General features: G+C 34.0%; 1 protein-coding gene and 1 pseudogene across 2 annotated transcripts in view; both read right to left on the reverse strand.

Moving 5' to 3' along the window:
• ROCK2 (Rho associated coiled-coil containing protein kinase 2) overlaps positions 1-13,317 on the reverse strand; it is a 139,465-nt gene that overhangs the window by 27,021 nt on the left and 99,127 nt on the right. The window contains exons 7-18 of the mRNA XM_082745526.1: positions 12,738-12,876; positions 10,349-10,440; positions 9,428-9,587; positions 7,882-7,942; positions 7,255-7,266; positions 5,645-5,724; positions 5,430-5,478; positions 4,732-4,867; positions 4,542-4,633; positions 4,051-4,297; positions 3,052-3,158; positions 378-537 (exon numbers count right to left, since the gene is read on the reverse strand). Of these exons, the coding sequence (XP_082601652.1) occupies positions 378-537; positions 3,052-3,158; positions 4,051-4,297; positions 4,542-4,633; positions 4,732-4,867; positions 5,430-5,478; positions 5,645-5,724; positions 7,255-7,266; positions 7,882-7,942; positions 9,428-9,587; positions 10,349-10,440; positions 12,738-12,876 (1,335 nt within the window). The remainder of the gene's footprint in view (positions 1-377; positions 538-3,051; positions 3,159-4,050; positions 4,298-4,541; positions 4,634-4,731; positions 4,868-5,429; positions 5,479-5,644; positions 5,725-7,254; positions 7,267-7,881; positions 7,943-9,427; positions 9,588-10,348; positions 10,441-12,737; positions 12,877-13,317) is intronic.
• On the reverse strand, positions 3,271-3,769 carry LOC309872005 (10 kDa heat shock protein, mitochondrial pseudogene; annotated as a pseudogene). The gene has a single exon. The product of its transcript is annotated as a 10 kDa heat shock protein, mitochondrial pseudogene (transcript).

Consider the following 13,317-nt stretch of genomic DNA (forward strand, 5'->3'; position numbering starts at 1 on the left):
ACTGTCAACAATTTTACTATACAAACTGGTGAAATGTCAAACTAAATATTACAGGAAGAGGAAATCCCCCCAAATCTGAATAGATAGATCTAGAACCTTATGCTCTGTGTGCCTGTTACTATTGATTCCATTGAAATATTAATTTCTCTCTGATCCTTAAATTTGGTTGAGTAATTTTGTGGTTGGGCCTTACTATCTTAGAAATGATTGTTGCCATAAAGGAAAAAAGTGATGTAAAGCTTCCCTAATCGTTTTTTCTCTCAAGTTCCCAATATTTGACAATAAAATATAAAAAAATGTTTTTCAAAATCAAAGAGTTGACTACAGAATCAATTCTTAGTACAATGCTGCAGCAAAACTCTTAGAAAAAAGCATACCTTTCATGGCTTCTGATTTTGCTTCTTCAATGGATTCATAAATCTTATTTTTATCAGCCAGCCGTGCTTTTGTAGCCTTATGCTCAGCTTCTTCTTGTTCCAAGCTCTGCTGTATAACTTTTAGTTGGTACGTCATATCTATTTCCATGTTGTTCTTTTCCTATTAAAGATTTAAAATAGCAACTATCAACAAAAAAGACTGGCTCACAATTTCAAAGACTTATAAAGTTGTTTTTTACAGACTAGGAATGTTCAATACCTTTCCTCCCCTCTTCACTCAAACACTGTATAAAATGATGCATGGAACCCACCTCCCATGGCGCCCACGTCCCATCTCTCCACTCTACCCTGGAGATCTACACTGGGAGCCTTTTATCTCAACAGAGTAACCAATGAGATTCTCAACATCAGATTCAACAAACACTTTTCAGTTTTTATCTCATTTAGACTCACTGTTGCCCTTGAAACTATTTCCTTGACATACCTGACACTGAACTCACTTGCTGTTCTCATCTTTTATGTCACTTACGAAGTCTTCCCCAGCTGCTCCTTGAATGAATGCTGGTGTTCTCTGGAGGTAGTGTTCTTCAGCCACAAAGCTTCTCCCCTTCCTATATCATTATTTCTCACTTTTAAAACATATCCAATATATATCTAAAGATAAATTTTCAGGATTCTCTACCATTTACCCTCTTATATTGCACATAAAGGGACTTGCTTTAAGTTGGGAATCTTTAATAACAGATTTCAATTTCTATATATCCTCAAAAAGATTTTCTAATTCTTTGTTCTCTATAGTTTGTATCATAAGTGTAGATATTTCTTTTATTTTTCAAATAAATCTCCAATCCTGAAAATGATTCCTTCAATCCACCAACAGAGTAATCTACTCTGCCCTGAAAAACCACTACTCTAACCAACCTCTTCCCAGACAGGTTCTTTAATTCACAGGCGTTAGCACTTCTGTACCAATGACTCTCAAGTATTTCTAGTTTCAACAACCAGTTTACTGATGTTGTAAACATCCCAATTTGGCTGACTCACACACACCTCAAACTTAGAGGACTAAAATGGATTTGTCATTGTCTCTTCTAAGAGCTGTTTACCTTTATTCATTGTAGTTAGCAGTACCATTATATATCTTGCCACAAAGTAGGAACCTAGAACTCATCCTTATTAAGTACCACACACATGCCTCATCTAATCAATCACTAAGTGCTGCCCAAATATTCTTCCTCCAAATATTTCTCACCTTATTTCCCATCCTTTTAACCACTGTACTAGTTAATTCTCCATTATCTGAGTTACTGAAAAAGCCTCTGACTAATCTCCCTACTACCTCTTATCATGTCCTCCCCTCAAATTTATCCTCTACAAGGTACACAATGATCTATCTTAAATCTACCTCTAGTAACAGCACCCAATTTAAAGTCCTTCAGTGGTTAGTCCATTACTTACAGAAACTAAGCTTAAGAGAGTATTCAAAATCTTACATGATCTAGATCATTTGGGTCACTAAATTCCTCACACTAAGCATTAGGACCAAACCGGTGACTTCAGGCCAATTTTGGTCTGATGTCTATTTTCGTAAAATTTCCCTGGCATATAGCCACACCCATTCCTTTATGTGCTACAGTAGAGCTGAGTTGCAACAGAGACCATTTGGCCTTCAAGTCCTGAAATATTTCTTGTGTCTTCCTTAAAAGATTAAAATGTGTTGACTCCTGCTCTGTACTCCAGAAATACTGGGCAGTTTGCATTAAGTAAATCAACTATGCCTTTTTTATTTTCCATCCTCTGTAACTTTTGCTCATGCTGTCTTCCCCAACTCAGAATGTGCCTTTACCCACCCAACCAATCCTGCCCTGTCAGACGGGGCCTTTTCTCCTGTGCATCCAATATACCCTGTTCATTCTTCTAGCATTCTATGTACCACGCTGCATTAGAATTATCTGTGTACCTTATTACTTTAGAACATACTCATCAGATTGTGAGAATTTTTTAAATTAATTTTTTTTTAAAGTAGGCCCCATGCCCAACATGGGACTTGAACTCGTGATCTTGGGATCAAGAGTCACATGCTCTACCATCTGAGCCAGTCAGGTACCCAACTGTGACACTGTTAAAGGCAAGCAAGGACTATATCCTGTATTTCTACCACAGATGACACATTTAAATATGTAAACAAATGAATAAATAAGTGAACAAAAACACCACATTAACTCCACAGAGTCTAGAAATTAGCCCTGGCTTATAGTATTTTTAAGAATAACTTGTAAATGCCAAAAGCCATGATAACTTTCTATCATTTTTAAGACATATTCTAAGTCAAAATTTGAGTTTTCCTTGGATCCCTAGGGATAAACATCCACTGAAAGCATTCTGATTTCTCTTATTTTTTTTAAGATTTTATTTATTTTTGAGAGAGAGAAAGCACACAAGCAGGGGCAGAGAGAAAGGGAGAGGGAAAAGGAAAAGCAGACTCCGGGTTGAGTAGACAGTCCGATGTGGGGCTCGATCCCAGGACCCCAGGATCATGACCCAAACTGAAAGCAGACACTTAACCAACTGAGCTACCCGAGCGCCCCTGATTTCCTTTCTTTTAGAGTAAGTTTTCCAATCTGATATTTTATAGTCATTTCCTTAAAAATATATAAAGCTGAACATGTTTTACCTTTTCCAAATCAGTAAGTTTCTCCTGTAGTTGTCTCTTCTCCATCTCTGCTTTTGCTAATAAGGTTTTGCCGTTCTTTAAATCTTCTTCTAGGCCAGATATTCTGCCTAAAATTGCAACATTTTAAAAACAATAAGCCCACAGAGTATGTACATGTTAAATTAAGAGTAAAAAATTTTAAAAATCACCTCATAGTTTGGAGGTATTATTTATGAGCAGTTTTTTGGTTTTTTTTGTTTTTTTTTTTCTTTTAATTTGGATACTATTAGTTTATTATAAAAGACATGAAAATTATTTACATGATGAAAGATTTCACAACTTCACTGGAATGGGCAGCTTCACTTCATGCCATTTTAATAATGATTTCAGTCCACATACTTTCCAAGAATGTCACCATCTCTAAATAAGAAATAATCCGTGTCATCTAGAACTACTTTGGTGCCTCCATATTCTGGGAGAAGAACTTTATCTCCAACTTTCACATTAACTGGTTGAATCTCTCCACCCTTTCCTTTAGAGCCGGATCCAACAGCTACTACTGTTGCTTTCAACACTTTTCCTTGAGATTTTTCTGGAAGCATGATTCCGCCTTTGGTTACAGTTTCAGCTGCACTCCTTTCAACTAAAACTCGGTCAAAGAGGGGAAGAAACTTTCTAAACGCCTGTCCTGCCATGACTCCGGCCGCCGCAGTCCGTACTCCGCTCTAGAGCTGCCGCCGCTGCTCTATGAACAGTTTTTTAAATTGTTGGTAGAGTGCCTTATAATGAAGCCAACTGAAAATCAAGGGGCTAGTTTTACAAGTTAAAATATTTCAACCTATTTTAAAGTAAACCTTCTATTCGTAAAAGTTTGTATCGATGCATTTCCAACACCCTAACTTCACATAACAGAGTAGTATATTCAGAAACGTGATACTCGAAGACATTATCCACCATGAAAAGTTATTTCCAAAATGCAAATCATCAAGATGAATTCAAGTGTAATCTCTACTTTAATACCTTGTAGATCATTAATTATCTCCGATCCATGAGTTCGGTCCCTCCTTTCAGATTCTAGAACTGACTGAAGATTGATAAATTCCTTTTCGAGTTTTAACTTGGCAGTCTCCAGCAGGCAATTTTTATCTTGAAGATCTCTATTGTTAGATTCCAGCTGCTGAATCTGTTTTGAACTTTCTGCCTGGGTTTTTCTTAACCGGGCTGCAGTATCAGATTCTGTTCTCAGCAAAGCATTGGTTTCATCCAGCTGATATTCCATTCAAAATCAAACAAACAACAACAAACACAGGCATATATAATGAAAATATTTCCATTTAGTACCTCATTACAAACTATTTAAAATAAGAAAAAAAAGTAAAAATCTTTTCCTTATGATTTCCCTTGAAAATGAGAGGCAAAGAAGGCCATTTTGTAACATCGCCAACTACAAGTCTTACTGATAAGTCATTAAGAAAATTCAATGATCTTTACTACAACTGAGATCAACCTACTTGTCTCTGGAGCTGATTCACTTTCTCAGTAGATATTTGAGAGTTCTGATTTCTTTTTTTCAAATCTTCAAGTTGATCCTTTAAACTGTTAACTATGATAAAAAGAATTTTAGTGGCAAGCTTCAACACAACATACACATACACACACAATTTCTTTCTTGGTAAGTATTTAATATTCTACACTACAAACCATCATTTTCCAAATTTCGTTTCTTGTCTGCTTCGTGATCAGCTTTCCGCTGATATTCTGCATTTTTGTGCTGAAGAAGTGCCTTTTCTCTTTCTAATTGTCTTAAAGCTGATTCCACACTTTTCCTTAAAGTAATCTGAAATAATGCTTAAAGTTATTACCAAAGGAAAGTATGCATAAAAATAAAAGAAAACAGTATTTCAAGCAGATAAAAGACACCTTTAAAAATAAGCTGCAACTGCTGTTTTGTTAAAATTCACAATGTTTTCCATTATTTTCAAAATAGCACACCTCTCTTAACTTATCAAGACCAGTATTCACTACTGGAAGTCAAACTTTCTGAAACATTCCATTACCAATGAATCATCTTCACTTGATATAAACGTTATGAATAGAAATTTAAAAGAAGAAACAATAGTTACTTTCTGTTGTTAAGCCAAGTAATTTAATATAAATGCAAATTTCTTTCTTGCATTACCTACACATGCTAAAATTAACTCAAGTTTGCAAAAACATAACAAAATGAAGTCTATCATCATGCTTATCCTGTAATTTTAGTCCTGTTCACCAATGCTAGAGGTAGGTCTTATTATATACCAAGATAGTATTAATACGGGTCTAAGAGAACTCTGCAGCTAGGCCAGGCATCAAAACTCTTAGTGAACAAAGGTGTTAATAAAAGCATAGAGGAACTTTACCTCTTCCTCTAGTTCCTTTGCTACTTTCTCAAGGCGAGTATTAACAGATCTGGAGAATTTCAAAAGAAATAATAAGTAAACCTCTAATTCATAATAAAAACATCTTACTATAAATTTTAAAATAATCAAATAATTACTTTGTAGCTCTTCCTTTTAGGTTAACACGTTTAAACTTCAATTTTAACATACCACACTGAACTAGCCACAAAACATACTTGCACTTTTGCTCTAGCTCCTCTTTGGCTTGCATCTCAGTGCTAAGATGTTCTTCTAATGTGTATAATTTTTTCTGAATCTGTCAGAAAATAAGATACTATAATTAGAAAGTTTAGTCACACTTAAAATATAAAAGCCTCAAGAAAACAATGACAAGCTGTTTTGTGAGCTGAATATAACCTCATCTATAATGGTACATAAAGTTTCTGTAACTTCTTAAAGATGTGATTTCTAGTGACAGAGGAAAAAAATCCTCTAACTCCTGCTCTCTATCACACTACACACGTATGCAAACATGTACATGTCCACACCACATAAACATATGAGTGAGAAGCTCTAAACTTGGCAGAATTCTTGTATGACACCAAGAAGTGTCATTATGAATTGACATTATGAATCGTTCATTATGAATAAAGGATATCCTCCACTGTTCTTCCACAGATTACTTATATAAAATACTGTCACAATGTGTACTTATAAGATGAAAAGTTCTATTTCTGAAACAAATACTTGGAATATTTGAACTTGCTCAAAAATATATTATTGCTCTTAAAGAGAAGAATTTAAGCTCTTCTTTGTATCTTTCTACACCATGCCAGGAACAGTACTAAAAGTTATAATCAATAACTCTTGATGAATAATATCTAATTGATCATAAGTCATTTCCTTGCCGTTCTTTGTGTCTTCTTCAAGGCCAGATATGTTGGTCTTTAAATAACTAAAATCAGAGAAAGTATTAAACAGTCCACTTTTGGAGATTATCTTCTTCATAAAGGATTTAAGTTTTTTAGTTCCTTTGTGCCTTAGGTATAGTGGCACTTTACAGATGTTGTCTCATTAATCCTAACAACAACCGTAGAATACAGTAGTGTTGGGGTGCCTGGGCAGCTCAGTGGATTAAGCCGCTGCCTTCGGCTCCGGTCATGATCTCAGGGTCCTGGGATCGAGTTCCGCATCGGGCTCTCTGCTCAGCAGCGAGCTTGCTTCTCTCTCTCTGCCTGCCTCTCTGTCTACTTGTGATCTCTCTCTGTCAAGTAAATAAATAAAATCTTAAAAAAAAAAAAAAAAGAATACAGTAGTGTTGTATCTACTCAATAAAGAAACTGAAATTTTAAAAAGGTGAATAACTGGGCCAAGATAGCTTAGCTAATAAGTGGCTGTGCCAAAAATCAATCCAAGTCTGTTAGACCCCAAGGCTAATGTTCTTTCCATTATTCTTTCTATAGTGATTGGGTTCCCCATGTTTCTTAAATATTTTATAAATTTTATACAAAACTATTATTTTCCTAGTAAGAATATACAGGCCAATGAACAAGTCAAGTTAACTGCTTTCGGCTGCTATTGTATTAGAATAATTTGATCACACTAGTTTTCACATGTTAATCAGTTACATATCCTTGATAAATAAAACTAAGAAAATAACACAATACATATTTAAACAATAGATCCATAAGGGCAATAAGGAAAGGAATACTTGGTAGAAAAAAGTTGGGAACTTCTCTCTCAGGCAGATGTAGTACTCCAAATGCTAGGTGGAAAATGGCTACATCAAAACACTGCTAGAATGAAGCACTTTTTCAGTTTTTCAACATACGTGACATCAACATACCTCTTGGCTTTCCTATTTAAAACAAAACAGAAAACACAGAAATTTACAATACTTGTATGCTTTATAAAATTCCCAAGAGAAATCATACCAGAATTATCTAACCAACTTTCTAATTTTCTATAAATTTTAAGGAGAAAAATGTTTAGCATACTCATTAATGTGTATGTGTGGATATGATTTACTTTTGTAGTTAGAAATTAGAAGCCACAAAATATGTTAATAGTTTGATAAAATCACCCTTTATCTGAATTCATTCTTAAACACTCAAAATATTACTTCCTTCACTATTTTTGTACCCTTATACCTTATTATCTATATATACTCTTTTATAGTACTAAGATTATAAAATTTCCTGATATTTTATTTGCTTATAAACCTATTCTATCACTTTTGCTACTAAAACTAAGCCTAAAGCCATATATAATTCATCTTTTTACTAGCCATTGTATCTTATACAATAATACCTGCCAAATAAATTAATCATTTAAATGTTCTTTGAACTATATTACAACAGAGAATGCCATCTACGATTCAAAAAGTAGCATCAAATGAACTTTTTAAGCGCATGGATACCACTAAATTAATTGAACATATGATTAAAATAAAGTAGTAAAAACCTATACATACTTCATTTTTCCTTGATTGTACTGAATCATTTTCTCTACAAGGTGAAGAGTCACTTAATAACCTAGAAGGAAAGGCAGGAAATAAGTCTTTTGGATGTCATTTTAATCCATTTCCTAATACCACCAAATTATTATCAGAATTAAATTCCAGCCACAAAGATTTTTTTTTCTGACCACTTCAACATAATTTAAATGAAGCAATGTTTTCCCCTGTAGATATTTATCATTGGATGTTCTAGACTTTAATACTGTTAAGACTGCAGTCACTAGATGGGCTATGCATTGCCCCTCTTCATCTCATTTTGAGTTCCTATAACTATTTTATCAAGAAATCTAGTAAGACATCTCTCCTCCTTCTCAAAGATAACATCTCTTGATTCCCAGGTCTTAATACATAAATCCTCACTTTTATTTAATTGTCAATCTCTCTGAGTCCTCCCTCATTGCCTATAAATATGCTTGGGTTTATCAAGGCACTCATATCCTCATTTTAGTGAGCATTACAAGAGTGTTTAGAATACTATCGTTAGCAGGATGGCCAACTCATCCTGGTTTGCTGGGGATTTTCTGAGTTTCAGCATCAAAATCCCTTGCCATATCCTAGGAAGCCCCTCAGTTCTGGGCAAACCAAAATGCTTGGTCACCCCTACCATTACATACATGGAAGTACCAAAAGTTTCTCAAACATGTTTCTCAAATGTCTCTAATGCCTCACTCCTCACTGCCTGTCAAAGTTGAAAGTCCCTCAGTATAGCGCACAACAGTCATCTGCTGCTTTATTCTTCCTTTGAACTTCAACTCCAATATAGTTTTTAATCTTTATACCCAATACTCACCACAGCCAACCAGTATTTATTGGCTTTGTGCCAGACTCTGTGCTACATGGAGGGATTACAGCCAAGAAACCTAAAGTCTCATTAGGTCCTCCAAATGATCGTAATACAGTAATATGCACCTTGTGTTTGGGCCCCACTAGACCACACTACTATGCTCCCAATGTGTGCCAACATGCCACACTTTTGCTCCCATTGTTCATCTCCCCACGACTCTCACCTAACCTCCCCACATCTTGGCCACTCAAAACTTTTTCTTAGCTTTACAAACACCCCCCTCCTTCCCTGAGGTCTTACCTGACTCCATATCCCACCCCCAGAGATGTGACTTTTATTTTTCTCCTGAACCATCTTAGATATTTTGGTACCTTTCTTAAGGCAAATATCATATTTCTATCCTTTATTATGACTATATTATTCTCTTATATCCCTTATTACCAACCTTATTAGATGGTAAGCTCCTTCAAACATATTTAGTCTTACTCTCTATTACCCCAAAGAATATAGAAGAGTGCTTTGCATACATTTGTAAATGAATAACATTCAGGAATAATGGAACTAAATGAAAAATAACTTTCAATGGTCCTTTTTTAAAACACTCAAAAGTTTAAAACAAATGAACACTTTTTTATCTTCTGTAATCCAGAGTATTATAGTAAGGTAACTCTTTACAGCTAAATCCTGAAAGGAATAAAAATCTAACAAATCACATACAAATTTTCTCTATAGTAGGTAAATCCTATAAAAGGCAGCTGGTTTCCCACAAAAGCTTTAGGAATTGGGAAGGTTTCTACATCTCCTTTATCATCTTCAATGTCATCAAAATTGCTGCTGTCTATGTCACTGCTGAGTTCAGGTACTACAGGAGCTGCGGCTGTTCAAAGAAAAGAAATGGATTATTTTCTTCATAATCAAAATATATATTAACCACCCAGATTTAATATATATTAATACCAACACATTATACATCAATAATATATAATTAATCAATAACATCATGATTTACTATAGAAAATTTGGTAACATGTTTTACATTCTATGATTTCAAAAACTAAAATTTTATTAAGTATTTTATTACTACATTGGAGCAGGTTTGAATATAGATAAATCAAACAAGGAGAGCAATATGATATTATTCTAGGTATTAAAATTGTAAGCAGCAATAATTTGCACAAACATTCTTTAGCCTTTGGCCTTTCACATTCTTTAAAATATTTTTACTCTTAAAATGAATTAATGTCAAATATACATGAAGTTAAAATGAATTACTATGCTTACTCCAGTATTCATCAAAGTATGGTCTACATAATTACTGATTAATTCAAAGAAATTAAATTCAAATTAAGGGATAGTCCCCCATTCTGAAAATTATTGAGATCCATAAAAAACTTACAATTTAAGAAATCTGTTTATTATAAAGGTATTAAAAAATATTGATAATGAATACATATTAGTTTAAGATACTGAGGAACATTTAGTTATAAATACTGCAAGAGAACAAATTTGAAATAAAACCTCTGAATTAAAAATCAGTTAGCATTAAGTGTAACAAACATGATTACTAATTCAAAATAGGGATCAATTACTGAGATTTAAAATGTGATAGAATGGAAATATTTAAATTTATTGACTTACTCTCTCTTATGTTATCCCAATTCCATTGGTCATTCTTAAAGAAAGGATGCTGTTTGATTTCTTCTACTCCATTTCTCCCAAGTCGTACTTCCCTAAACAATGCAGTTACAGATTATATTACAAAAAGATTACCAAAAAAATTAATTCTTATCTTGCCTAGGACCAAAATAAGGATCACAAATGACTTTGAGATATCTTTATTAAAAGTTAAATGTTTTTCCAAAACAAGTATTGTCCATTTTACAACATATGATCTCTCTAGATTAAAAGGGTGATAAAGTAGAGTAAATGCCATGGAAAGGGAAATGTATTTCCATCTGTAGTTTGTATCAAAGAAAATAAAAATATTCATCTATGTATGCCAAAACTGCATGACCAACTCCAGGATGTAAAATGGACAGAAGTTTAACTTCAAACAAAGAAAAGTTATTCAAAGCCTCTCCAATAAAAATGTAGCACAGAGTCTGCTCCAGATTCTCTCCCTCTGCCTCTGCCCTTCCTCATGTCCACTCATATGTTCTAATAAATAAATTTTTTAAAACCTTTTAAAAAGTAAAAATCAAATCAAAATTTTAAAAAATGAAAATCTCTTCTTATAAAGAGCTCACATATTGTTAGAAACTATCAATCTTCAGTCTGATAAACTGTATATTAAAATAATTATACACTTACATTAAAATAATCATTCTGAATACAAAAATAACAATATTAACAATTTAATTCTTTGAACCCCTGAGTTTTCAATGCAGATTTTATGGACATAAAAAACATCAGTTTTTTTATATGCCCTAGAGTCGCGTTTAATATAAACAGAAAAACCTGTAAACTCTAGAGGGAAGTACGCTAGCCACAATGATGGCATTAAATTCTTTTCCAAATATCTTTTCTCTACCTATAATCATTCCTTGGACTGCACCCCCCCCCCCAATAAACTGCTAAGGCAAATCTTTCATTAACATGTGCTGTGTCCTGTTTTATATTCACCTTTCAGCACGAATTATGGTCATCCTCAACTTCCCCTCTAGTCCCAAATCAAACACACAGGATTTGTTCTAAGTATATCGGCATGGATTGTCTGTTAACCAGATAATTAACAAATCTTATAAATGATAAACATATTAAAATGGTTAACCTCTCTAATAAGAAAAAATAGCAATAACTTTTCTTGCTTCAGATGAAAAAAAATTCATGATATACAGTTTGATGAGAATGAGCAAAGTAACTATCATCAATGGAAATATACCCTGCTGTGACTACTCTGGGGGTCAATTTTGTAAAACCAACTCAATTTTAAAGTGTGTATCCCAGAATTCTACCTTTAAAACTTTATCCTACAGAATGTACGCAAAATATAAATGCTTGCTTTAGTCACTGTGGTACTGCTTGTAACAGCAACTGGCTAACAAACAATATGGTTTTTGCTGAGAAATCAGAACACTTTTCGAGCTAGAAATGCCCTGAGTTATCAATCTGATCTGATCCCACTGTTCATGGATAAGTAAAATTTCCCCCAAAAGTAAAATTATTTCCCTAAGATCACAATGCTGGTGAATAAAGTTTGGACTGTGGTGCATACACAACCAATATAAGCTGGTCCTTTGACAGGCTGACTCTTATCACAAATCTAAAAGAACTGAATAAAAAGGCCAAGGAAGAAACTCCCAAGAGTTTTCTATCTTCTCTTCTTGAAGCAGGTTTCATAGCATTGTTCACCTATTTTGTTTTAAGAAATATAGAATTTCCAGAGTATATTCAAATGCAAATAAAAAGGCTGGGAAGGAGGCACTCCCAAGTCAAATACAAATAGTTTTTGAGATTATAACCTGTCAAGTACGTATCTGCACCAAACACTGTTCTCTCAAGAGTCGTACAATAAGAGTCAGATGAGCTTATCACTTCAAAGGATAAAATGTGAATAATACAAGCTTTACTCCTCTCAAATGCCTTACTAAGTTCTGTTTTTTCTTTTTAGACATGAAGGTAAGGTTAGAGTTTGATTACAGTGGGGTTGCACACACATAATGACAAGAGCAACTCAACACCAGGCCCAGCAGTAGGAAAAGGCTAACCCAAGCAATTTGGATAAAGAGAACAAAAGACTTCATATGTAAATAAATGTTTATGCCTTCATTTTTACAAATTTAAAAGTTAAGGGCTCTCAGGGAGCCTTGGTGGCTCAGTTAAGCATCTGCCTTCTGCTCAGGTCATGATCCCAAGGTCCTGGGATCAAGCCCCATGTCACTGTTTCTCCTTCTCCCTTTGTTCCCCGCCCCCTCCCCCAACTTGTGTTCTCTCTCTTGCACACTGTGCTCTTTCATATAAATAAAAAATCTTTAAAAAGGGCGGGGGGAGCTAAGGGCACTCTACAAAGAAATTCAATGTACATTACCTATCTGTTAAGAAGGCACAAATGAGATTCTTCGCATGTTTAGAAATTTCTGCATCTTCAGGGAAACATAGTGAGTTTTTATGATCCATAATTTTGCTGTATGTTCCTACAAGTGAATCTGCATAAAACGGAGTATCCCCTAAAATTCCAAGAAAAAAGACACTGAGTGTAACTAACAGAGAATGAAAATTAAACACTTTTCATCTATTATTTAAACACGTTAAGTTTAAATTTGTCACATGCATGATACAACAAGTGACCTATGGGTGAGGAGCCTCAGTTGAAACACACCAGCACATACCAAGGATGTATTTAAATTTTAATCACACCAATGTACCATCAACTCTTAAAAGCAAAATAAAATCAATGCTAACTATAGAATTTTTTATTGTTTTTACAATGGAGAAGATTATTTAGTAGGGCCACATAGATAAGAATCTTCTAATGCTTGAGCTGGATCAGTCCTTCTTGAGATTACGCTCTAGAGTTATGCTATACAATAGAGTAGCCACTGCCAACATTTAAGTTAAATTTAAAGTTGAATTAAAATTTAAAGTTTAATTAATTAAAATGAAATAAA

This window comes from Mustela nivalis (assembly GCF_964662115.1).
Source record: "Mustela nivalis genome assembly, chromosome: 8".
NCBI lineage: Eukaryota > Metazoa > Chordata > Mammalia > Carnivora > Mustelidae > Mustela > Mustela nivalis.